The sequence below is a fragment of the Mustela lutreola genome, chromosome 4 (genome assembly GCF_030435805.1).
Source record: "Mustela lutreola isolate mMusLut2 chromosome 4, mMusLut2.pri, whole genome shotgun sequence".
NCBI lineage: Eukaryota > Metazoa > Chordata > Mammalia > Carnivora > Mustelidae > Mustela > Mustela lutreola.
In genome coordinates, this window is record NC_081293.1 from 161218720 (window position 1) to 161245578 (window position 26859).

Consider the following 26859-nt stretch of genomic DNA (forward strand, 5'->3'; position numbering starts at 1 on the left):
TGCATCTGTGTCATAGAAACCTTTATCAAGATAGAACTATCCTTCCAGAAATTTCTCTGATGCTCTTCCTCAGTTCTCTCACTTCAGGCAAACGTTTTTCTGGCTTTTTCCATCATAGATTCGTTTTGCCTGTTCTCGAATTTCATAGGTATACACATACATACAAATGATAAGGTGTATATGCTCTTTGTATAAGACTTCTTGAATTCAGTATAATAATCACAAGATTCATTCTTCCTGTCTGTGTCAGTAGTTTCTTTTATATCGGTGGTGGTATTTCATGTGTTTATTCCATTTTCCTATTGACGGATATCTGGACAGTTTCCAGATTTGAGCAATTATGAATAGAGCTGCTACAAACATTCTCATACAAGTCTTTTTGTGGACATATGCTGGTAAATAATTAGGAATAAATTTGCTGGGTCATAGGGTAGACTTATAATTAGTTTTATAAGAAACCTTTTTTTGATATTTTAATTCCAGTATAGTTAACATATAGTGTTAATTAGTTTTAGATGTATGACATAATGATTTAACTATTTTATCCATTACTAAGTGTGCATCAAGATAGCTGTACGCTTAATTCCCTTTGCCTATGTCCCCCCATCCCTGACCTGTCTCCCCTCTTGTAGCCATCTGTTTGTTCTCTACAGTTAAGAGTCTTTTTTCTGGGTTGTCTTTTTTGTTCATTTATTTTGTTTCTTAGGGTCCACATAAGAGTGAAATCATATGCTATTTGTCTTTCTCTGACTCACTTTAGTTACTTAGCATTAGATTCTCCAGATTCATCCATATTGTTGCAAATAGCAAGAGATCATTATCTTTTTTATGGCTGAATAATATTCCATTGCTTGTATATGAATGGCTCTGTGGGCTGCTTCCGTAACTTGGTTATTGTAAATAGTGCTTTAATAAACAAATGGGTGCATAACTCTTTTTGAATCAATGTTTTATAAAGAACTTACTCAGAAGCACTTCTGTATAAGAGTTCCAGTTTCTCCACACCCTTGCTAACACTTGCTACTGTCTGATCTTTTCATTTCTTGGCTATCTTGGCGGACGTGAGGTAGTAGTTTATTGTAGTTTTGATTTGCATCTCCCTGATGGTTAAGGATGTGGAGCACTTTCTCACATACTTGGCTCTTCACATACCTTCCTTTGTGAAGTATATTTTCAAATCTTTTGTTCAGCAAAAAAAAAAAAAAAGGGTTGTCTTTTAATTATTTTAAGTTGAATCATAGGCGTTCTTTAAATATTCTGGAGTCATATTTTCTCTCTGCCTGTGGCGTTTCTGGATGAGCAGGAGTTTTAAACTTTGTGTAATTTAACAGAATAATGTTAATTCTGTCTAAAGTTTATCCAGTTTTTTTTTTTTTTTTGCTGTTGTTGTTGTTTGTAATTGTTTCTGTGTCTTGGCTAGCAAACCCTTACTTATCCCCAAACTGTGAAGATATTTTTAAAAATATTTTCTTTTAGAGGGGTTTTGGTTTTAACTTTTACATTAAGGTCTATAATCCATCTCAAATTAGTTTATATATATTGTATGCTATTGGGGTGGAGGGTTGTTAAAAACATATAATGTTCCAAACATATAAATGTTCCATTTATTAAAGGCTTCCATTTTCCCTTGCATTTCCTCAGCAACTTTGTAAAGGAATCAAATGACCATATATATTGAGGGTTTTTTCCCCCAGGTACTATATTCTGTTCCATTTAGTTATTTGTGTCTTGATGTCAGTAACACACTGTCTTGATTATTGTAGTTTTATAGTAAATTTTAAGTCAGGGAGTGAAACACTTTCATTGTTTTTTACTATTCTTTCCAAAATTATTTTGGTTAACCTAAGTTCTTTGTATCTTCCTATAAGTTTTAGAATCAGCTTCAAATTTTATCCAAAATAAATCTCTGGGATTATGTGTAGGATTATGTTGAATCTATAGATCAATTTTAGTAGAATTTACAAGTTAGTAATATTTTTTCTTCTTCTTCTTCCTCTTTTTTTTTTTTTTTTTTTGAGAGCGTGAGTGCAAGCAAGGGCGGGGAGGAGCAGAGAGAGAGGGAGAGAGAATTTCTAGCCAACTTCCTGCTGAGTGCAGGGCCCAACATGAGGCTTGATTCCACAACCTTGAGATCATGATCTGAGCTGAATTCAGGATACAGATGCTTAACTGACTAAGCCACCCAGGCTCCCCAATAGTATTGAGTTTTCCAATTTATGAATAAGGTATAAATTTCCATTTATTTAGACCTCTTAGCTTTTTTTTCAGCAAAATATTATTTTTGTATATATGTCTTTCGCTAGGCCTGCACCACTTATGACTGGATGTCTTTTATGCGTGAAATAATTTTCTCTCTTTTTAAAGCACTGTCATTTCTTTACTCATAAGCAGCTGAACCTAATCCTAGAGATTCTTGTGCCTTCTAGCAGACTGTGAGTGTGTCTGTGTCTTCTCATCCGTGACAACAGTGGAATGAGCTGGGTCTTGAAGAATGAATAAGAGTGTTCCAATCAGAGAAGGGTGTGCAGGCTAAGGAGATGGCCTGTGGAAGGACATGGAGCTGTGAGCGGGCTAGGCCTGTGTTTTGGTTCACTGTTGCTGTATAAAAATCTCCTAAAAAATGAGGAAGCTTGGGGCGCCTGGGTGGCTCAGTGGGTTTAAGCCTCTGCCTTTGGCTTGGGTCATGATCCTAGGGTCCTGGGATCGAGCCCTGCTGCTGCCCCTCGGAACAATTTGTTATTTAAACTGTAACCCCTGGAGGATTTTACTAGTTACCAAGCACATTTAGATATGGCCTTAAGAAATACATATACTGGCAACAGGTCTTTGGGGAGAAGGACGATGTACGACCGTGAAGCTGGGCAGCTAGGGATACCTTGGCTCGCTCAGGGCAGAACGCCGCCCCTTCACAGAAGCCGGGCAGCCGGCCCGCCCAGGGCAGAACGCCGCCTGCTTCACGGAAGCCAAGCACCCAGGAACGCCCGGTCAGCTCGGGGTGGAACTAAAACCGCCTGCTTCCCTTTTCCGTTATCGCTCCTTTCTCTTCCCAGAAGCGCCCGTTGTTAGTTAGAGGAGTCCTGTGAATGTGCTTGGTTAACTATAAACTTTCTCCTCCTTCTTGCTGGTCTGCAAGACGGGATTAACATTTGACCTTCATCAGTCCTTCTGTTGGCTATTGTTTCTATCCAATAAAAGTGAGACAGTGGAGTTGCTCGAGGCAGCAGTCCTTTTCGACTGTTGTCCCCTGCTCCCAGTCTTTTGCAGCTGACTTGTGTGTGCCTAATTCTTCTCTCTTCGCCTGACTGGAAGCGGCAGAGCCTGGCATGGGGCTCTCTGCTCCATGGGGAGCCTGTTTCCTCCTCTCTCTGCCTGCCTCTTTGCCTACTTGTGATCTCTGTCAAATAAATAAATAAATAAAATATTTTTTAAAAAATGAGGCTTGGGGCACCTGGGTGGCTCAGTGGGTTAAGCCTCTGCCTTCTGCTCAGGTCATGATCTCAGGGTCCTGGGAATGAGCCCCACATCAGGCTCTCTGCTCAGCAGGGAGCCTCCTTCCCCATCTCTCTCTGCTTGCTTCTTTGCCTACTTGTGATCTCTCTCTCTGTCAAATAAATAAGTAAAAAATCTTTTTTAAAAAAATGAGGAGTCTTGGAATAAGAAGTGTATGATTCCTCATGATTCTGTAGGTTGGCTGGGCCCCATGTGGTCTTGGCTGGGATTGCCTATTGGGCAACATCCAACTGGTGGAGGGCTGGGCTGGAAACCCCAAGAAAGCCTCTCTCACACCTCCGAGGTGTGGCTACTCTCTTCCACATAGCATCTCATCGCCCAGGGCCCATCTTATGGCAGCATGGCCTCGACTTCCTTCAGGGTGGCTCTATGACCCAAGAGGTAAAGAGGCAGCTCGGCCTCCTTGTGCTAATCTGGTGTGGAAGTCTCCCTGGACCAGGCCAGCTTCAAGGGGGTGGGAATAGATACCATGTCTCTCCGTGGAGGGAGCAGCATGTGCATGAGTGGCTAGCCACCATCTTGGGAGACCTACCCACTGCCTGTGTTTTTAAGGACAAGTTTCCCGTAGCTGGGAGGTAGGATAAAAGACGGGACAGGAGAGGAGGGAGCTTGCAGGGGCATGGGCTGTATCGGTTGATGAGTTCTGGTTTTACTCCTCAGAAAAAAGCCAACACTAGCGTGTGTGGTGGCCAAACGACACCCTGGGTGTAGAGACCATGAGAGCAAATGTTGATGGATGACTTAGCCATCTTCTATAAACGTTATCTTACTTAATCAGAGCGGTGTCACCTAGTGGCTGGCAATGCAGAACCTGGAGCCAGAGGGCTTGGCTCAAATCCTTGATTCATCATTTATCAGCTGTGCAAACTCCAACAAGTTACTCAGTTGTTCACTGCCTCTGTTTCCTTACCTGTGAAAGCACATAATCACGGTAGACCTGCCCCGTGTGGTTGTTTAAATGCAAAATATATGTCACTCAGCCCTTTGTGAGCATCGGCTCTTACCATTAATGTTCGCCATAGGGCCGGGAAGCAGATGCTACCGCTCCAATTTGAAGAAAAAGTGACTGAGGCACCAGCGGCTTCAACAACATTCAAACCCAGATGAGAACTTCCAAAGCCTGTTGCTTCACGAAGTCCCTATTCATTGTGTTTTGATGTATCCCTCAGCTTGCAAAGGCGAGCAGGACAGAATTTTGTTCTTGCCACAAGAGTTGTATGCGCCCAGAATCTCCACTTCTTATCCCTCAAAAGCTCTCTGCTTCCCCAGCAGCCTCGCTCGTCGTCTGTGCTCTGGCTGATGTTTACAGAACTGCGATGGGGAGGCTGCTGTAAAAATATTAACACCTGGGTTTTTTCTGAGCCTGTGTAAAGTGTGCATCTCTGAGGACAGAGTCTTTGACGAGACTGAAAGTCTCTGGGGTCTGAAGCTGCCTTAAGCCTCGCCGGCCCCAGAAGCCCTGGGTGCGCCCCTCCTACCCATCCTTCAGCTGCTGCTTATTGACCGAGGCTCTGTGAACCCGTGAGTTACATTTGTAGCACTCCGAGGCTGAAAAGCGTTCCTCTAAATGCTCTGCGTATTTAATTATAAACAAAGCAGCCAGCCAAGAGCCCAAGGCCCAGAGCAATCCTCAGCAAGCCTCATCGTGTGCTCTTTATTTCCCCTCTGCATTTCTATCCATCCAAGATCTTGGGAAGTGTAATCCTTTTTAACGACAGATTCGTGATGATGAAGCCATTATTTTTGGATACTGTGGTTTTAAGAAGCGACCCAGAAACAGCCTTTAAAAGAAACCTCTCCCCAACCCCCTTTACCCCAAGCAAAGGACCAGATTAAAAGAGACCTAGCTCGTATGAATATTTATGCTAGAACCTCTGCCAGATCAGATTAGAGGAGTTCATCCCGCTGGGCAAACACGGATTCCGTACTCAGATTTAATGAGAAACTGACGTGTTAATAGCATATTGATGCATCCATTCATCAGGAAATCCATAAAGCACAGTGAATGTACCCTGGGTCTCAGGGCCCTGGAGAGGTGCTGCTTTGGTCATTTTAAGTTTGACCACGAAAGCTGTTGTTGCAATGAGAAGGATTCCAAAGACATTCTGCCTCACGGAGAAGCTGAGGAGTGGTGATTTGAGTCTAGATATACCTGGGAAATTGCCCTCTTGCACATCAGTGAGTACACTGGACAGACGCTCATTTCTCTAGGCAGGATCTCCCAAGGCAGTTCCATAGAGCACAGTACCTACAGCGTGTTAACAGCTATCATACAGGGAAAAGGCTTTAGGTTGAAAATGTGGGGTAAATGGTGAGTGGAACACCCTTCTTCACTACAGAACTTCTGCCCTGTGACTTTTTGGGAAGCAGAGAAATTATGCCATGCTTCCAGCTTTTTTGGACTGTGGGGTTCTTTGCCAAACACCACCTCCCAAAGCATACAATCCTTTGTGTCATGAATCCCTTTGGCAGTCTGGGGAAGCCTGGAGCGTCCTTTTTCAGAATAACATTTTTTAATGCAAAAAATAGAACATACAGGATTACAAAGGAAACCAAATATCACCCTACTAAAAATACTTCGAAATATCAAAAACAGGCACACATTAATACATGTGCTTCTTTTGCTTTTACTTTTTTATGTGCTTCCTTTATAATGGGTCTCATAACTAGAGTGATTTCAAAGTATTTAGGCCATAAATGATATTTTAAGAAATGGTCAATCCTCATTATTCAGGATTCTGTATTTGTGAATTTGCCTACATGCTAAATTTATTTGTAACCCCCAAATAAATACCCATGTCACTTTTGCAGTCATTTGAATAGGGAAAATTTGGTTCCCTGACCTGTATGTTTCCAGCTGAGGTTGAGTAAGGCAGTGCTCTTCTTGTTTCAGCCTTAACATTGTTAAGTAACTCACGTTTTGGGAAGTTTTATACTTTCTGCTGGTGATTTCATTGTTTAAAATGCAGGTGCAGTGCTGAAGCATCATGTGGGTTCCTGAGTGCAAGAAGGCTGTGACGTGCATTGTAGAGAAGATAGATGTGCAGATAATCTTCATTCGGGTGGGAGCTAAAGTGCCGTTGGCTATGAGTTCAATGTTAATTAATCGACTATAAATGAAATAGGTGTCTTTAACAAAAACCACACATGGAACAAAGTTATGTATTGATTGGCTGAATGATAAATGTTATGACCAGAGGCTCGCAGGAACATAACCCTCTATGTCCCCTAGGAGCGATGGTTCATTATTTGCTAATTCAGTGTTCAGAATGACTTAATGGAACATAACTCCTATGAATAATGAGAATTGAATTGATTGTATCTGCAGCAAATGGAATGTGATATGTAAATATTTGTGACAAAAATACAGCTATTTTGTTGCCTACATTCATAATAAAAGGAAATGCCGTTGTAGAGGGTCTTGAATACAATTTTTCCTCCACTCAAGTTCATAGGCATTCTAAATTCTGGGGGAGAGTAGGGTTCCCATGGGCTTTAGTTAAGAATCCCTTTTCTAGTGGCGTTAACGGGGTGAGAAAGTGGGATGGGGAAGGAAGCCATGTTCCTGGGTTTAGGTCCTGCTATGTCATGTGCCAATACAAGTAGCATACAAAGATTTTTAGCTGATCTACTCTGGCTAGGGGCCCTGGAGTTTTGTCTTTCACCAAGGCTTGAGCCCAAAAGGCTCTCTCCCAAATGAAAAATGCCCAGGAGTGGTGGTGGGAAGAATAGAAGTTCTTAATAATTGTTCATATGGAAAATGAGCAGCTCTATTTCAATAGGAAAGGGCTAGACAGGTCTTCAATCTGAAAGTAGGAGAAACCAATGAAAATAGAGGGCTGGATGTTTAGATGAAGATTATACAGGAGCCCAAGCCTCCCCACCAATGGTCCCTGGGAGCAAGGCATCTTCTCATTAATTGCTTTTCTCTTACCTTCTCACATCACAAGTGTGCGTCAATGGGGCAAATTTAAATGTGTCAAAAAACAGCCTCCATTTTTTGTTTTGTTTTTGAGTAACAAGAAATAATGAAATGTGACTTGGAAGGCAACTGTAATGTCTCCTTCCTTCTTCATTCATTCACTCGTCCACTCAGTTATCACTTGGTACTACTTACTGAACATCTCTTGTGGGCCAGCCATTGTTGTAAGGCTGTGGATACAGGAGGGAACATGACTGGCCAGGTTCTCATCTCCTGGAGCCTCTCTTCCAGTGCATCTCATCAGGAGGCCACTGCAGGAATGGGGGAAGGAGATGGAGAGGGATGTGAGCCCCCTAGAAAATCCTTCACATGCCTCTCTGAGGCTAGCACTCACACACTATGATTCTGAAAACATGGAGGCTAAAGACAGGATCTCAAGAGACACCAGTGCAGAAATACAAGATAAAAGTTGCGCCCTGCAGCTATCTTGTAAATTCTGAACACTTAGAAGTTATGAGAAGTACACAAAGCACCTTATAGGGACAGAACATCTCTCAGTCAGAGAGAAAGATGTGATTGAATCTCGAAGAAGGAATGTGTTTAGATTGGTGGAGTATAAAGATGGAGGCAGAGTGGACTTGCTTCACCCATAGGTTTCTGATCCCGGGGTGAGGGCCTGGCCTTGGACTTCAGTTCTTGAGGAGACAGTAGTGGTATTTAGCACTTACTTTGTGTAGTATTGATGTTTTGTTAAAAAAAAAAAAAGTGAGATGGGGGTGCCATCTGTTCCCACCCTTGGATTTTGGGATGTCATGCCCCAGGAGCGAGGAGGAAGGCCCGTCTGCCTCCTGACATGAACTGTTCAAGTCGGGGAGGGGAAATATGGTTCTGGTAAAACTGTTCCCCAATGTGGGGGCTTCCGTCCCTAAGGGAATTTGAACAGGGAAAAGTGGCCAGGCCAGAGATGACTTCTAGGGTAGGAAAAAGGAGGCGGAGGGTCTCAGGATGTTTCAGTCTGGGAACCTCTTCTCTGTACTTTCTGAATCTCCCTCTTTACTCCACACTTTTAAAACAACTCTAGTCCTTCAGGGCCTTCTGGAAAATGGCTAGGCCTAAAATGAATTCTCTATCCCCCCAGCAACAGCAAAAGCAATATGAGATTATCAGCTTCACAAGTAGCCTGGAAAGTAGAAGTTAGAAGAGCAATAAAATAACTTGAAAGCATCTTAAAAAGAGTGAGGATTAAATAGAATTCTTTCTAAAGGAATAAAAAATTTTAGTGCAGTGTTCTCTGTGTATGTCTTGAGACTACCCGCTTAAGATTTCAGATTAAAAAAAAAAAAAAGAACCAAGAAAACAATGCTATGACAAGTATTGGTATCTTGGTCCTTAACATAACACGAGATGTTGGAACACCAAAACCAGTGATGGACTTACCAAGACACTGTTAGTGGACACATGCCCCGGGAGGAGACAGGTAAGATTTCCATAGTCTTACACCTCCACACCTTATATGCTCCGATTCACTTTCCTCATTTGTATTTCCTGCTGGAAACAAGAGGCCTCCCGCTGGCATGTTGGTCCCCTGTTGATCCATCTCCCCAGGACATGTCCTGGTCAGGCTGAAGTAAGGGTTCTGTCCAGGGGACAGAAATTAATGGGTCGACAACATTTTAAGTGTTTAGGCCCCTAAAACGGAACTCGCACACCATCTGGCAAATTAATTTTGTGAGCTGAGGTGGATTGACCATGAGTCAAAAAGAGATTAAGTTTAGGGTTCCTTCCAAAGCCTCAGAAGGGGCCCAAGCAATGGTTTCGCATGGTTACCTGCTTGTAAAATTGGCAAAAGCAGGGTATTTTAAACTCAATTGCTGCTTCTCTTTATACTTTCTTTTCCATCTGGTGGCTGTGAGCTAGCCATGGGAATTTTGGGGCAGCGGAAGTGGAGATCCATTTAGGGTGGGTGTATCTGGAAATATTTATGTGGTTTGCAGTCATTTCTGGGCACAGCTGGGTGACTTTCAGTTTCACCAGCCTGGTTATAAGGGTGCAGGGCCGATGGGCAGATCACAGTATGAACATATCCTACAGCTCCCAGCATGGGAAGTGGTGGATCACGGAGGAGAAACAGGTGTAAAAGGCACAAAGCCAGACACTGGTCCATGGCAATGGACGGTGTACTGTAAGTAGATTTGGTTTGCGTTGATGTCTAGTTGAAAGAGAAGCATCTGCATATCAGCATTATTCAGTAGTAACGCATACACAATTCTGCACATACCATCATTTTAACTTTGTCTCTATTGAGACAAAGACTTAGGTGCAGGTGGTTTATTTGGGAATTTATTTATTCCTCCAGAGAGCAGGAATGAGGGGACAAGGAGAGTGTCAGAGTAGAAGGAAACACCATCGACGGCATTGTTGCAAGAACAAAGGGGCTGATTCTGCCCCTGAGAAGCACACTGAATGCCTCCCCAAACTGAAAGGAAGAGCTTGAAAGGAAGTGGCTGGTGCATTTATTCCCTGGCTCCTGGGATCCCTGGAGTAGGATAGCCCCACATCTCTGGGCTGTGGCAAGCAAGCTCCTGAGGGCAGAATGTAGGAAGACGTGCCCATGTGAAGTTGGGTGCTGGCAGTGCGATGTGGGTCTGGGTGTACACCTACACCCACTGACCCCCCAAATCCACGGCTGCATCAGAGATGGGCAAGGGAGGTGAGACACCAACGAGAATGGTGTCCAATAGAATTTACCAGAATTCCTGGGCTTATATGCACACAAAACACAAACAGTACTCCAAATAGGGAGCATAGCTCTAACAGCTCTCACTCAACAGAAATTTGATAGAGATGCTCCCAATTTGACAACAATCCTAAAAATGTACATGACTTTACCAATGAGTTCAGCAGCTGAAAGAAACTCCTCTAAATTATCCATAAAAAGCAACGCATTTTTGCTTTTCTGTCCTTTCTGTAGACCATGATATCACTGAGTCATTGTTATAGGGAAAGATGATGAGATTATGCAGCCAACGAATGTAAGAAAACCTTTTAAAGAAAGAACAATTGTCATTTTTCTCAATCATCTGGATTTTGTGGGGCTTATGCTATTTGTCAATTTTTTAAAAAAAATTGTCATGTTGTGATTTCTTTTCTTGTTCTAGATAAACATTCAAGTTTGTACCCACATTTTGTGTTTGTAGTCTTGTGTTCTCTTCTGAGAGTCCTTGGCAGCCAGCCAGCAGCCTTCCCAGGGGCCACCCCAGCTTGCTGGCCATCTCAGAGAAGCAGCAACAGACCGAGGTTCAATCCTGGGGTATGAAGACCCTGGCTAAGTTGCCAGGCATCGCTGGACTTTGAATTTGTTTTTAGAACAATTAGCTATTAGAGGGCAGAGATACCCTCTCTTGCTTGGAATGGCAGCCACAACACTTTATTAAAGGTGATTTGAGGGACAAACAGAAAACACTCAGCATCACACTGCCATTCAGATAGACTCCAAAATGAGAGAAAAGCACTTTGCAAAATTGCTGTGAAAGAGGGTCCTATGGGCCGGCAAAATGGCAGCCCCATAACCATCTGTTGAATGAATTCACTCAAGTTCTTGCTTCCCTGAGCTTCCCAGGAGTGGGTCTCCTAGAGGCACTCAGTGGCCCCCTTGGTCTCCAAACACCTGTTCGATCTGTGAGTTGAACGGATTCTCCTTTCCCAGAACCTGGGGCCACTGGAGCTGCACCTTCTTCCAGAAGCTATCTGCCAACAGCTGGGAAGCCACCTACAAGAGAGAACCCGAAGGAGGAACAAAAGGAAAATTATACCAAAGTAAAGAATTTAGCAGCAGGATTTACCATATTCTTTGTTGGTGGGCAGACTCTGGAATGGTCTCCCATGATTCCTCGCTTTGTGTCTTTGTAGAACCCTTTTCCCTTGCTGTGGGTGGGACCTATCACTTGGTTCTTATCAATGGAATATGGCGAAGGTAAAAGGATGTCACTTCAGTGACTGTGGAACATTATCTAAGACTCTGCTTTGCTGGAGACTTGGGAGACTCTGTGGGATTGATGAAGAGAGAAGGTTTGTCAGGAAGCCTGCATGGCAGCAGGCTGACATCCAGCAAGAAGCTGGGTCCTCAGTCCTACAACCACAAGGAAATGAATTCTACCAACAACCTAAGTGAATCTGAAAGCAATTCTTCCCCAGTTGAGTCTCTGGGTGAGGATGGGACTGGGATGACACAACTGGATTTCCACCTTGTGAGACCCTAAGTAGACGCCCAAAACTGCCTGCCTCACAGAAGTTATAACTTCTGGGTTGTTTTGAGCTGCTAACGTTGAGGTGATTGATTTTTTATTTAGTAACAGACAACAAATGTATGTTTTCATTTATCTGTGGACAGCTAACATCTAGTGCAGGCCTAAGGCCTAGGTTTTGGAGATTAATAGGGTAAACCTTTCTTCAAGGAACTCCAGACATGCAAAATGACACCACCAAGCCCACCGGGGGTTCTGTCAACGCTGGAAGGGGAGGAGGTGCCGGCTCTGCTGGGGGAAGTGACAGGTCCTCCTTAAAGAGGGTGATGGCTGAGCTGTTTTCAAGGAGGAAGTTCCCCCAGATGGGTGATGTGGGAAACAGTGCACCTTGTGGAGGACACAGCCTGTGCAAAGGCACAGAGGTGTGGAAGAGAATGGCATGGTGGGAAACCAAGAAAGCCTGGGAGACGAGGCTGCAGAGTCACCAGCTGAAGGAGGCTATAAGCACAAAGAAAGTGGCTGGGGTTCTAGGGTGAGCCCTGTCTCTGGCTTTTTCAGCTTAACGCCCACCTTCTGGTTGCTTGGTTTTACAGCAGGTTTCCCTTTACTCATAGTGTTAGCAGGATCCAGTCTTGGTTCTCTAATCCTCTGGCTCGTCACTAACATGACTTTGATGAGGACTCTTTCTCTGCAGATAATGCCCTTATTTAGCAGATGGGGCCTGGCCAGGCCCAGATGTCCTAACTTGGCTACATCGGCAAAGGGAATGCTGACAGAGAAATGTGGTTGCTGAAGGCCTTTTGGGGGGAACACACTGTTCAGAGCAGGTGCTCAGGGATGTCCCCAACTTTATTCAGAAGCACATGGACATGGTCCCCAGAGGGCAGGTCCTGTTCACCATTCCAACAGGTAGTGCTGCCGGATCTCTGAGGGATGTTAGGCAGTTCCCTTCTACTCTCTGGGCTGCAATTCTCTCACTTGCAAAATGAGTGGGCTAGAGTATATGGTTTAAAGACCTTTCTGGGTCTAAACTGCGTGTAAGGTTTTAGCAGCTGTTAGAAAAAACTAGAACTGGTTAAGTTGCTACATTAAATACCCCCAGTATTTTAGTATGTTCCTGAGCCTTCTGAGCTGGACCCAAATTCTGTGTATCCAACACTGTAATCTTGATCATATCCATGTGGTGCCTATCAGAAACATACCCCGCTACCCCTACCACATAGAAACATACTCCCAACACCCCCCCACAACACCTCACCCTCCAAAACCACGCACCACATACCCCATAGCCACCCTCCTCCATAACGGACACACACACACACACACACACACACACTCAGGCCTATGCTCATTCCCACCTCCTCTGCTCCCCCTCCCCCTCCCTTCCCACCCCAAGGATAACTATTAAGGCCACAGGTTTCCAGGAAGCGGCTACTCCTGTCTCACACACCAAGCGATCAGCATCTTCTGAAGACAGAAGGTTGGTCTTGTGGCTGTTTTTCCTGCTATTTTTCAACAAAGGAAGCTGCTGCCAGGTCTGTGGAAAATTACTGCTTCTCCTGTTTTGTTTTCTGCCCTTCTGCTATGTGGTACACCTAAGCTTTCTTCCTAACAATTATGTAAAACCAAGACATTTGTGATGATTTATTTCCCAATCTAAATTAATAGAGGAGGAGATGGGGTGAGGATAAGAAGAGGAAAGTTAAAAGGAAAGAGCTCAGCTTCGTGCATGCGGTAACTCTTCGGCTTGAAAGCAATTAGTTGGCTGTCACTCTAATGGAGATGAAAATATTTATGAGTGTGCACTGCTAATACACTGGGTCTAAAGCGAGAGCAGCGTGGTTATTATTAAACTAGAGATTTGGGGTACGATGACCCACTCTCATCACTCACTCATGTGATAAGCGTTTACTGAGCATCTACTGTGGGCTTCTCTTAGGACCAGCCTCCTGTTGTAACTCCTATGATACCCAGGGCAAGGCACGGCCACCTTTTCCCCTGGGTGAGGGTGAGCTCTTCCCTGAACCCGAATATTCTTTTGTGCTTCCCTGGTCATGGTTTTTAAAATAGTAAAGCAATCCCTATTCATGTGAGAAAAATCTGACAAGACAATTAAGCAAAAGGAGAAAACAGAGTAAGTGAAAGTTATCTGTAATTATAATAGAGGGAGCCCACGTGCACACACACGCACACACACACAGAGGCACACAGAGAGCGAATCCTTCTGTAAATATCATCTGACGGTCTGCTCTTCCCGAGGTATAATTTACACACTGTGGAATTAACTTCTTGGAGTAAACAGCTTCGGGAGCGTTGACAAATGCACACGGTTGAGTCATCGCCCCCACAGTCTGTAATCCGCTTTTGTTTGCTTCCCTCTGTATTACGAACGTGTTTCTGTGTCGCTCAAGGTAGATCTGTATCACGGTTTTTTTCAGGGCGCGGTATTCCATCAGAGGCTCGCCGGCGGAGACTTTGGTCACCCACGTCCCTGGCGTCTGTCCTCAGGACGGGGACCAGAGACCGAGCACCTGGAGGGGGTTCCGAGGCTGCGGGGCTCGCCTGCCTCCCACGCAAGTGTGCGGGTGACCTCCCACCCAGCGCAACGCTGGCCAAGAGGAGGTTCTGGTTCAGGGGGACTTCGCAGTTAATGCAGTCAGGCCCGTTTGTGGGTGATGCGGCGTGCGAGCTCTGGCAGCCCCCGCTGCGGTGCGTGCGGACCCCACTGCTAAGTTCAACAGGTGGGGCAGCTCCCTTGGGCTATCCTCTGAGAAGCCCTGCTGCCTTTTTGCAGGCGTTCCTGCAGCCCCAGTGCTTCTGTGGGATACGGCCACCCCCACCTGTCCGCCTGTAGGCCCTGCTGCTGCTCAGAAGCTCACGGTGTCCATTCCATGTGGGGGTCCCTGGTCCACTCTGAAGGCTCCTCTTCGAAATTCTCCCAGAAGGGGTAACAAAGCAGGGGGACTTACCCCTCCGCCGTTGACTTAAGTGGGTCTGGCGAAACATATCTTCCAGGATTGCTGTGCGGCCCTAGAATCCCCTGCGATGGAAGCAGGCGTCCCCAGAGAGGAGAAGGGGAGGGTGGGAACCTGGCGAAGTTTCTGGAAGAGCCACTGCAGGTCTTCTAGACTCTCTCTCCCTTCTGATGACAGCTTTTAAACAGAGCCACGCTTCTTCTCTTAACTATATTTGGACTTACGCCGAGCTCCTCTCCAGGAGAACGTCTGGTCCTCCCCGTGAACACACACCGTTGGGTCTGTCCCACAGGTTCCTGAGACACACCTGCATACCACAGAGGCCCACCGGGGCTCACAGCTGGACGCGATCCAGGATCCCTTCGCATTCCTACTTGATAAACTAATTTTATGTATTTTGCTACAAAAATAGAACTCATTAATAAGACAACTATAAAATCAAACCCTGAACAGTAACTACCTTTTTATAATATTAAAAAAAATAAATGCAATTCAAAGCAAGATTGCATAGGTTTCATCAAAAACTTATCATCCCTGATCCCTTTAAAGTTGAACCCTTGCTAAATTTAACTCTTGGGTTTTATGAGACCAAAGTTAAAAATAAACTCTGAATTTATTTTTCCTGTAGGAAGAACATTCTGGGCTATCTTGGTAAAACTGCTTTTAAACGCCTGCAGGGAAGTCCTTACCACAGGGAAGGCATGGCTCTGCTTCCCTGGGCTCTTAATCTGCCCAGAAATATCGTCTATTGGACCCAATTAATTTAATTTTATTTTTATTGAGAAAGAGTGAGAGAGAGAGAGAGCAAACAGTGGGAGGGGGAGAGGGAGAGAGAGAATCTTAAGCAGGATCCATGCCCAGGGCAGAACCTGACGTTCAGCTCCATCCTAGGACCCTGAGATCACAACCTGAGCTGAAATCAAGAGTCAGACGCTCAGCAGACTGAGCCATCCAGGCATTCCTCTCCCAATTAATCTTAAGTTTGTAAAGCAACAACGTGTCAGTGGTGTAAGATGTATTTAAACATTTACGTCTATGGGAGAATGGAAATTCCCAGCTCGGCCCTCTCCGTGCTGACTCAGTTTGTCATTCCAGAGCCACTGTTGCTAGCTGGCTTTATGTCTGAAGCAAACCGAACAGATATAGTCCTGGAAGCACAGGCAGGGCCAGCCCAAAATGTTTGAGAGTTCCCTGGCCCAGGAGGCCCTCCTCTCCACCCTCCCCACAGCCAGCATCATTTCCTTCTTTGGGGGACTCCACAAGTCCACTCAGGACCTTGGGTTCGCAGGGGCTTACATGCTGAGATAAACAAAGACCTGAAGGCTTTAACATTTAATAACCAATTATATACATAATAAATATTAAAGCCAAAGATATAAATACAATTTAAAACCAATCCACTGATTAGTATCTTATGTCTACTTCCAGCGATGCACAAGGTTTAGGGTTCAAGAGAAAGGAGGGGAGTCAATGTCCTGGAAAATTTATTGCTTACGGGAAGAGTTTGAGGAGCCTGGTTGGAGCTGCTACTGGCATTGTGATAGGAAAGGAGGTGGTCTTGCAGAGAGCTCTGTGGGGCAAAACTGCTAAGGCAGAAGGTGTCAGGGATGGTTAGCTAAGTGGTCTCAGAGTAGCCAAGGACACTGGACTTGATGTATGTCTATGGCTCTTCCAGTATTTTCTGTTTACTGTTGTCTGACCCCAGGCCCAGAGGTCTTTTAAGTACCAATTCAGGAGCTTAGCTTTGCAGAGATTTTAAAATATTTTTAAATAGTAGAACTGCTGCGGCTTCCACAGGCTACAGATCTAGGTCTTGGCCATATTTTTTCTTTTATAAGTTGAACTTTCTCTACATTTGGTCAGCGCTTTCTCAGTCAGCTATTCTCCCCTCTCTACTATACCTGCTCAAATGGTCTCCTGGGTCTCCTCTCTAGGGGGTCCTTCTGTGATGGGCCACGGTCACAAGTTGAGCCCATGGGCCAGTCTCTACCCTACAAGTGTCTCTAGTTCTCAACTAGATACTGTTGATTTCCAAACTTGTGTCTCCAGGCCAGGCCCCTGTCCCGAGATCAGAAACCATCAATTTGATCTAATGGTGATTTAGACATTTCCATCTGGATATTGTGCAAGCACCCCAGATTCAGAATGCTCAGATCTGCCCCCTTCCTCTTCGGGGTTTCTTGCCTTGGTATTTTTCACTTCTGTTCCTCCAGATGCCCAGTCCTGTGAGTCATCTCCTTCCCACCCACCAAATCCCATCAACTGTCAAGTCCGGCATTATAACCTACTTTCCCCTCTCCTATTGAAGAAGATATTTCTTAAAATTCTGGTTCTACATTTGGGCAGTGAGATGAAAAGGTAACACAGTTGTCAGTCTGTACTAAGATTTTTTTCTACGCCTGGTTATTTTCCAATAAAATATAAGCAAAGGGTTTAGATGGTCGATACAATTTGGTCAAAATATTTTAGTATATCAATCATAAATTTGAACTGTTCAACACGACTCATGTTTATACTTAATTAAACTTGCCTTCCTAAGAAAATTGGAGCAACTGAATCAACATTCTAGTAGTTCTCTTATAGGGTTTTAGAAAAAAAAAAATAGGCCAATAGGATAACGTTTGCTCCCTCCTTGGTGGTTCCCTCCTAGTTGGGCCAACACCAACTGCTTTTGCTGAAATGGACAGGAATTGGTGGGCGGACATGTGAATATGGCCGGAGTGTACTCCTTTTGTTGGTGTCATGTCCATGCCATTAATGTGAGGCCCTTGGGCCAACCTTGCCCATCTAGGAAAGACGTGGACTCCCATAGCTCCCTATATTTTGTGGATCATTTGCTTGTGTGTGTGTGTGTGTGCATGTGTGTGTGTGTGTGAGTACACACTTGTGTGGCAGTTTTAAGTTATTAGTTTTTACATAATAACCTAAGGTTCTAAAAGGAGCCATCAGTGCTGCCTCTGCTGTAAGAGGCATCATCTGGAAGGGACCTTGCGGGTAGGCCAAGAGATTCCTCTTCAAGGCTTTAAATCACAATGTGCTCAGCGGCTCACATCTGTAGCTTCCTCCTAGACCCCTTCCTGAGCTCTAAGCTTGTATATTCTCTGCTAAAACGACACCCCCATTTTGGATGTCCTGCAGGCTCCTTTAATCCAACATGCACCAAACTCCTCCTCAAACCACCCTGCCCTCTGTGTTCTTCACCTCAGCGAGCAACAGAATCATCTCTCCAGTTTCCCATGTCATGCTTAGCATCTCGTTCTCTTCCATGCTCACGTCCAGTAAACGGCCATGTTCTGTTGATTCAACTGTGGGAAACCAGCCCGTGCACACCTTTCTCTCTCTCCCCACTCCCCTGGGCCACCACCTCTCACACACAGAAGCACCCTCCAGACCATCTCCCTGTCTCTAGGATGGGCCCCACCACACTATTCTCCAGTTGCTACCACAAATCTGGTTATTTTTCTTTCTTGCATGAAAACCTTCAGGGGCTCCTCCTTTCCTACAGGAAAAAAGTCAAACCCCCTACAGACCTTATGTGATCTGGTCCCTGAGTAAGTATGCTTGGTTGCTCTCTCTCAACCCCATGCCCATACTCTATGACCCAGCCATACTGCAGCACTTTCATTTCCTCCAACATGCTCTGCTGGCTTTTTTGGTTTATTTATTTTATAATAAAATAAACTGCCCACGCAGTTTGCTCCGATCAGAACACTTCGTGCAGCCCCTCCCTCTTCCCCTGCACCTGACTAGATTGGGCTCTTAGCTCTGAGTGAGCTCCTCTGAAAACGTCTCCAAACCCTGCTCTCTCCCATCCCAACCTGCAGAATGCTCCCATAGCTTGGTGCTCATGCGACTGGAGGCATCGACCACACTGTATTTAATTGTCTGTTCACTTGTCATTCTTCCCCTCTAGACTACCATCTCCTTAGATGTCAGAGGCAGCTTCCTGTTGCCTCTTGAATTCTCACTGTGTTAGGCACTCATTAAACATTTTTGCATGGCAAGTTGCAGTCTGGACTCTTTGGCTCAATATATGATAAACAGGCAGGTTTTATGCATGGCCACCCACCGTCGCTCACTTTGAATGTGGCTTCAGCATGCCATTGTGGACCACCATGCCATTTGTGGAACAAATCTCTCAGGAGTAATGTGTGATTATGGCACACACTGATTTTCTGCTTTTTTACTTTTTAATTATTTAACTAATTAATTAATTAAAAGTAGACTCTATGCCCTACGTGGGACTTGAACTCATGACCTTGAGATCAAGAGTCGTATCTTCTATCCGACTGAGCTAGCCTGGTGCCACCCCTCCCACCTCCGCCCCAATTTTCAGCTTTTGACCCGGTTCTAAACGATCAGTTATAGGCAAAGCTGTTTCAGTGCAAGATAGAGCCCTGATGTGACAGACTTTGAGCCCTAATATTATTTTAAGTGTCAGGGACAGGATGGTCTTTTGATGGATCAGACAAGTATGTCCTAAAGAATAAAAATAAAGCCATTTTTGACCCTCTCCTTTTTAGTTTGTTCCTAATTAACTCCTTCTCTGACATTTCTTCATATCCACAATTCTCTCTAGAATGAGAAAAGTTAAACTCTGTGATATGCAGGAATGACAAGCACCACTGCCTAATTATTGCCAGAAAGAAGGTCTCTATATTAAAAATCATCCTAAGACAAAAGTCATCATTCTATGGGGAGCAGACTCTAATATTTAACCAGCTTCTAGCCAATAAATCTGTTGGATCAGTTTATCCACATGATACACAGGAAAGTTAGATATTCTGAGGTACATTTCCTAGATTTATTTTTTCAGTTGTTTAAAGTGAGAAATGGGCATTTGATGCTCACTTCCAATTTACTCAGCATTTATGGGACTCCACTGTTTATTCATTTGTAGACAGAGTGGCACTCTCTTTTGTTTCCTCTGAGACAGTTCTTAGCCTTGCCTGTGCACTCTGCGAGCCTGCAGCTTGAAGGAAGGTGGGCTGCCATTCCATTCAGGTTGCCAAGGGGATGGTCAGCCCTCCCTGTGGCCTGACTGACCACTGAGACCAAGGCTACTGGGAGAGCACACCAGGACTGCTTCTCTGGTGTAGACCGTGGTCGCGGCCACACCATCCTTACCAAAACTAGGCAAGGAGGCTAGAGTTGCAAAGGATTGCCAGCTTTTCAAAATTTGAAAAGTGGCAGGACTACTCCCATACTTACTTCTTTCTTCCTTCCTTTCTTTTCTTTCTTTCTTTCTTCCTTCCTTCTTTCCTTCCTTCCTTCCTTTCTCTCTCTCTCTCTTTCTTTCTTTTTCTCTCTTTCTTCATAAATGAAGAAATACCACAAGCAGGTCCAGTATAGATGACAGATAAAGGTAGAGCTTCTCTGGTTGAAGCTGGGATAATGAGTGGGGGGAGCATTGGAAGGGACAGAGTCCCACGCACCAGCAATTCTAGCTCTGTGAGGAGGCCAGATTAGAACTATTTTCCAGAATTGAACCTTGGAATCTTAGTTAAGAAACAGCTCTTACTGCAGGATAATGCTATGGACACTGTTTTTCTCTCATCCAGTGTTCTTTCTGGAAAGATCCATAGAAGAAATTTCTCATAGGTCTCGCTTCCAGGAATCCTTGCAATTTTTTTTTTTTGAGTATTTATTATTATTATTTTTTATGGATGCCATGACATATGCCCCTTTTTACATCAGCCCCTAGAAAACAGAGCCGATGTTGTAGGCTCTCACTGGCAGTCTGTGAGGACTGCCCAGCACACATGATAGGAAATGCAGGAAGCCAGGTATCATTTCCATCTCACTTGCCTTTTATTCTGATTTTCAGTTTGTTTTAATTGAATCGCCTATCTTTGACATGAGAGTACATCTTTCTGGAATAACATAAAGACAAATATATGGATGCCGGGCTATATTCTACAAGGAACCTAATAGCCTCAGCAACTGCCATGTGACTGCACTTACCTCATTGGGGTGGAATCCATCGACCGGTTCAATGAGCTGCCAGGGCTGCCCGCCTTGCTTCCGCCACTCCTCCGTGACTGCAGGGCACACAAAAGCATAGGGTCAGCGACCTGCTTCTCTAAGTGACGGTCAGTGCTGGAGAGCAAGGACCACATGGAAAATGTCAGAGCTTCCCATGGCCTGCCTGGCTGATGCTTACTCAGTCGTGGCTGCTCTGGGCTGTTACCTCGGGCTGGAGGCTTTCTCATCAGAAATGACCTTCCCATTGTATGTTCTCTCTCTCTCTCTCTCTTTTTAAATTTTCTAACTCAGGAAGAAAATGTGTGAGGGTGTTGGGTGTATGTGGTTTGTGCAGGGAGGAGGGCGGTGGGAAAAGGTGAGCTCTGAAATATTCAACACCGAAGTAAATTCATCTCACTTCTCAGTGGGAGGGTATCGCAAGAGAAGGGGGAAAATTAAACATTTTGTTAACATCTCTTTAGGTGGGCTGCCGTTCCCAGATACTGCCTGCATATGTCAAGCCGTCACCATTAAAAATCATACAGTTTCTCAGAAATATAATTACATGAAATGATCTCAACATCACATTTAGAGTGAGTATGACTACCGAGGAAATATTGTGAAGCCCCAAAGTGTCGAAAAGCAATAAAACTGCCCTTCAAACAGGAGTAAGAGACCAAGACTGTCAGATGCTCCAGGAACTCTCTACTGTAATATTATACGGTCAGGAAGAACTCCTCAAGGAAATTTCGAAATCCCTAGAGAGCCTCCAGAGACAGAGATTTGAAGCTGGCTGCTCCCAGCGTCACCCCTGCCCTCACTTCCTTGGCGCTCAGAAAGGGGAGCAGGCGTGGCTGCAATTTTTCTAGCTCTTCCCTCTTCACCCCCTGAAGACTCAAGAGCAGGAATGTGTGCCCTCTTGGTTCCCCCCATCACGCCCCAAAGGAAGGAATGGAAATTCTACCAGAAGCTTTGGCTGTGCAGGCTGTGAAGGCTGTCCCAGAGCTGAATCAGCACCACGCTGCTTTTGTAATTAGCCCTACTATCACAGCATGCTACCCCTGCTTGCTACCCAATCCCTGTTCCCTGAGGGGCTTCAAATACTGCTCAGAAAAAAAAAATCCTGCTGGTGGTCTGAAGTCCTACACACAGGACCACCAATTCCTATTGGCTTCCTCTCCTGCAAAATGGCCACCACCGACCCACTCCTCCATATTTTGTGTCTGGCTCTTATTGGGAGTCAGTGATAACATATTCCTTCCGGCCAGGAAACATGTTTCTGCTGCTGCACAAGTCCCTATCCCGCCTCACTACAAAGGAGTCCAGTCTTTAGAAGAACTGGCTTATCGTAGAGAATAATCCAACAGGCATTAAAAGAAATGCCGCAGGTTACCAAGGCTACTATCAGTCTATTCAGAGTGAAAAACATTTTCCAACACGATTATTGTGTCTGGGAGGGTTACCCATCATTGCAAATCTGCAGACATCAGTATTATAACACTTAAAGAGAGAATCAGAAACTCACAGGCAAGAGTTTAAGGTTTTATCTGTATCTGTACTGTGACTAGTGCTAGACAGAGTGACCCTTTTATATTTGTTGATCTCAGGGGGAAATTTTGCTTTCTGAGAATAAATGCAATACCAGTGAACTCTATTTCTTCTCTGATTGGTTTTATTTATTTAACTTTAGAAAAGATTTTATTTATGTATTTGAGAGAGAAAGAGAGAGCATTGAGGGAGGAGGAGGGGCAGAGGCAGAGGGAGAAGCAGACTCCCCACTGAGCAGGGAGCCCCACATGGGACTCGATCCCAGCACCCTGGGATCATGACCTGAGCCAAAGGCCGATGCTTAACTGACTGAGCCACCCAGGCGCCCTCTGACTGATTTTAGAGGAGGAGATCCAAGCAGGGGCAACATGGTAAGTTGGTCTGTTTTCTTCCTGCCTGGGACCACAATTACAAATAGGTAAATGGGGCGCCTGGGGGTGCCTCAGTCAGTTAAACAGCTGCCTTCAGCTCAAGTCATTATCCTAGGGTCCTGGGATCAAGTCCCACATTGGGCTTCCTGCTCAGCAGACAGCCTGCTTCTCCCTCTCTCTCCGCCTACTTATGCTCTCTATCTCTTTGTCAAATAAATGAATAAAAATCTTTAAAAAAAAATAGGTAAATGAATTCCTGTTTCTTCAGAAGACCTGAATTAAACTTCTTGAGTAATCACGAATGATCTCTTGGGATTTGATGCATAACGTATTTTCTATATCTGTAAAGTCAAGGCAGCTCTGCGAATGACCAGCTTTTCAATAGAAGCCATTGAAGAAGAGTTGTAAGCACTCGGAAGCTCCTGGATGAACAGCAACACTAGCAGATACTTAAAACAAGAAATCTGAATTCCGGACAGCACCAGGAAGTCATTGGCTGTTTTACAAACAAACACGTGGGGAGAACTAAGAACCAAGTTTACTCCAATTGAGTTGTCTTGGAAACTGAGAGCAGCTGGTATATTTAAACTGTCAGTGTAAAAACGGCCTTGTCAGCCAAGTGGCATTTTCCTTCCTCTGTTTGGGAGGTGCGGTACAGACAAAGAAAAAAGGGTATCACCTGCTCCAGCTGGGGTTTCCTGAAGGGAGAAAAGATTGCTGCCTCTGTTTAGCTCATAACTAGTTAGAGGATGAGTCAGCAAGAGACAAAAAGAATCTTTGGAGATGAGCAATAGCCCTTCACTGTGGGACTGACGCTGTCAGAGTGGAGAATAGATAGGCTCGTGCCTATCCTCAAGGGACAGCGGCCCTCAGCGGCAGTTTGCTCGGTCACAGGGGGTGGAACAGGCCATTTGCTGTGAAAAATGGGGATGTTTGTGAGGCAGTCGTCGGCTCAAATACAGCACTGAAATGAGAGGGGAGATTTCCATGTGACCTGAAGACCGCAGGTTTCAGGGGTGACTGGGTGGTTTAGCAGGTTAAGCATGTGCTTCGGCTCAGCTCATGATCCTGGGATCAAGCCCCGCATGGAGCTCCTTGCTCAGCGGAGAGCCTGCTTCTCCTTCTGCCTGCCGCTCCCCCTGCTTGTGTTCTGCCTCTCTTTCTCTCTCTGACAAATAAATAAGTAAAAATCTTAAAAAAAAAAAAAAAAAAGGCTGCAGTTTTCATAAGTGGCTATGCGGTTTTTATGCCTGGTAACTAACCTAAGACCACAGTGTGAATGAGATACATTTCCACATGGCTTCCTCTAGGGGACTCAAAGTCATCCACAGGTATGATTGGTCATGGGAGGTGGGTTGGACATTGGAAGAGAATCAACAGTTATTCTTCTATGACAAGCCCTAGGAGAACGTAGTCGAGCACACACGGATGACAGCGGTGGTGGGGAGACATCAACTAACAGGGTTCTCGCTACATCGCAGTGTTGTTTCAATCCTCACACAGCCCTGGGGATTACCCCCCAACCCCACCTGCTCCCTGGCTTAGTTATGGTTACCCTACACAAAAGAGAGCAAAGCAGAGTGATTACTGTCTTTGTAATCAACTCAAGGTTACGCAGTCACTCTGTGTCTGAGCTGGGATAGGGGCACATTTCCCTCTGGTGCCGAATGCTGGGCTCTTTCTACAATAGCACATTGTACCTCCATGATTGCTGGGGTCATGTGCTTCGCAGGCATGGCGGTTACCCACGGAGCTGGATCTGGGAGTGAATGAGCCTCCTCTGTATTGGCTGTTCAAGGGGGACAGATCATGGGCCGCCACCTCCTCTGCCTGTCGGCTCCCTCCCGCTGGCCCTGGATGTCCTCCCTGGAGCAGTGCCCCTAACTTCATATGGAGAAGGCAAAGAAGGCCCTCTACCAACCTGGATCTTCAGGTTTTATTTTTAATAAATGTCTCTCAGGAAAGTCCCTGAACTGCTGATGATTGTTGCCAAGTAAGGCCAAATACGGAGGAGGGTTCTCAGTAAGATGACCCACTGCCAATTGGTTTAGAATGTTCCATTTCACTGAACTTCTGGCTTTTATCCTGCATTTACTGTTGCCTTGAGGACAAGAAGGGGCCGATGAGCCTCTGCCTTCATGCCTGTGAGGTCATCAGTGGGAAGTGGGTAGCACTGGGTCAAGGGTAAAGCTCTTCTCCCCTATCCTTCGTGAGGATAAGGGCTGTTTTTTGTTTTTTTTTTTTTGGATGGTGATATTCCCAGCACCCACAGAACATGGTAAGACTTAGTAAAACTCAGATGACTAACTCCTTAAACTTGGAGCATTACAGAGCCCCATTTATTAAATTGTAATGTGCATACGGGTCATCTGTGGATATGTTGAAATGCAAATTTCAATTAGGTAGGTCCTAATTAGGGGTGGGGCCTGAGGTCTGCATTTATAACGCCCCCAGATGGGGGCGGGGCACTGCCTGCCCTAAGTCACATGTTGAGCAGCAAGGGTGCGAGGGGACCTTACTCCTTCCTGGGCACCTGCTATGAACCAAGCAGAGCATTTAGGGGAATTACACATTTTTTCCATATAGTCATCACAAAGATTTGTTATGTAGATATGGTAGCCCCATTTCCAGGTTTGGAAAGGAGCATTTAGACATGTTCAGGGAATTGCCTACATTCCCAGAGACAATAAACGACAGAGCTAGGGTTTCCTTCGGAAAAGGAAAAGTCCCATGTGAATGTTCGACTTTATTATATTTTTAATAACTTTATCTATATTCAAGGTTGACGATCATCAAAGATCACTTGGTGGTGCATTTGTTTACACCAGGAATTCATTAATGAGTCTTTAGCTCTGCATTTTAATGAGAGGTTATTTATCAAAACGTCTCTCCCCAGGAGACAATCATGTATCACCTAGGCAGGAAATCTAGTTAAGGGAGATCAGTCCTGTTGAAAGCCTGTTTAGGACTGAAGTACGAGGGTATGCAATGCCGTACGTGTCAGCTAAGGTAAAATTTGATAATTCATGATGGCCATCTGCTTCATTCCAGCTGCTGGGGCTGGGGCTGTTGGTGGCAGGGAGAGAGAGATGATAAACTCTGGATGAGACCTCTTCCATCATTTGCATACACTGTAAAGCTTTCCATTAGCATCATCTCAGCTGGCAGTCAATCAACAGGAGGCTTTTCTCTTGTATAACAAGTGCTTAGCCATGAAAATGAGGCTGGGAGGATTAAAGTCAATAAATAACAATTTTCCAGAGTTAAGACCTAAAGTTTAAATCAGTAGCTCTGATAATCACACCCATTTTTGTGTGGCCACTCCTCAATGACCCCCATATTCTGACAGAATGCTAGAAAAGAAAGAGCGGTGTTCTTTCCAGAAAGCTGGGAGAGTGGACACACTTGGCCACCGGCCAATCCAAGATCCCATCCTTAAAGGCTCTGATAAGTTACATCATGTGTGGGGGGCTGGGAATCTACACTGCCGCTGAGTCCCAAGGTCATTCTGTGTCCACACAGGGGGGGGCACTGCCTTATCCCTCATTCCTGCCACACTCATCTTTAGCCCACAGGTAAGCAGAGCATTGGTGAACTGGCACGAATGATCTAGGTGATTCCATTGATCTGCTGGCTCCCGGCCCAGAGCTCTCTCCAACTGGTCACAGTGGCTTCAGGGATTCCAAATTGATGGTGTAATGAGGTGAAGGTAAGCTTCCCTCCTCCCCGAAAGGGCCTCACAGTCCATCTTTCTTCAGTACTCAGAGCTGTGAGTGTGCCTGAATGTGTGGGAATCACGCTGCCCAATCCACTGCCCGTGTTGGCTTATAAAGGTTTTGCTCAGTCAGGCTCTAAACTGTGGTGGCTACTCCTTGTCTTGTGTCAGTACCGACTCCAAGCAAAACTTACCTTCTTGGAAGTCAAAATCCACGTAGAGAAGATCGAAGTTCGTAAATTTCTGGCTGGCCGCAATTTTTTTCAGTGTATCGGAGAGTTGTTTTGCTCTCTGAATACAAAAGAAACAGGGAGAATCCATGAAACCCAGAGTTTAGTGAGACAATTCAGGCAGAACAAAGAAATGGAGAGTCCCCACCCTCTCTCGGAGCCATCAGCGGAGGGAAGCTGCCTGTGAAATTCTAGTCATGCACAAACAGCTAATGAACATACAATACTGTTAACATTCATTAGGAATCAATCAGTGAAAATTAAAGAAATAAGATAACCTTTCTTTCCCATGGGGTTGGCAAATAAAAGATGGATAATCATGATAATATAGAATATTGCCTTGAGAGAGGTGACTGAGAATGTCAATTTGCTTTGCCTTT

At 45.0% G+C, this 26859-nt stretch overlaps 1 protein-coding gene across 3 annotated transcripts in view; it reads right to left on the reverse strand.

The window, feature by feature from the left end:
* Positions 1 to 10837: 10837 nt before the first annotated feature.
* The window catches only part of AOAH (acyloxyacyl hydrolase), a 160316-nt gene continuing 144294 nt past the window's right edge, over positions 10838 to 26859 (reverse strand). For all 3 annotated transcript variants that reach the window (XM_059171560.1, XM_059171559.1, XM_059171558.1), the window contains 3 exons: positions 26444 to 26540; positions 20616 to 20692; positions 10838 to 11201 (listed from right to left, as the gene is read on the reverse strand). In XM_059171560.1, the coding sequence (XP_059027543.1) occupies positions 11073 to 11201; positions 20616 to 20692; positions 26444 to 26540 (303 nt within the window). In that variant the 3' untranslated portion in view covers positions 10838 to 11072. The remainder of the gene's footprint in view (positions 11202 to 20615; positions 20693 to 26443; positions 26541 to 26859) is intronic.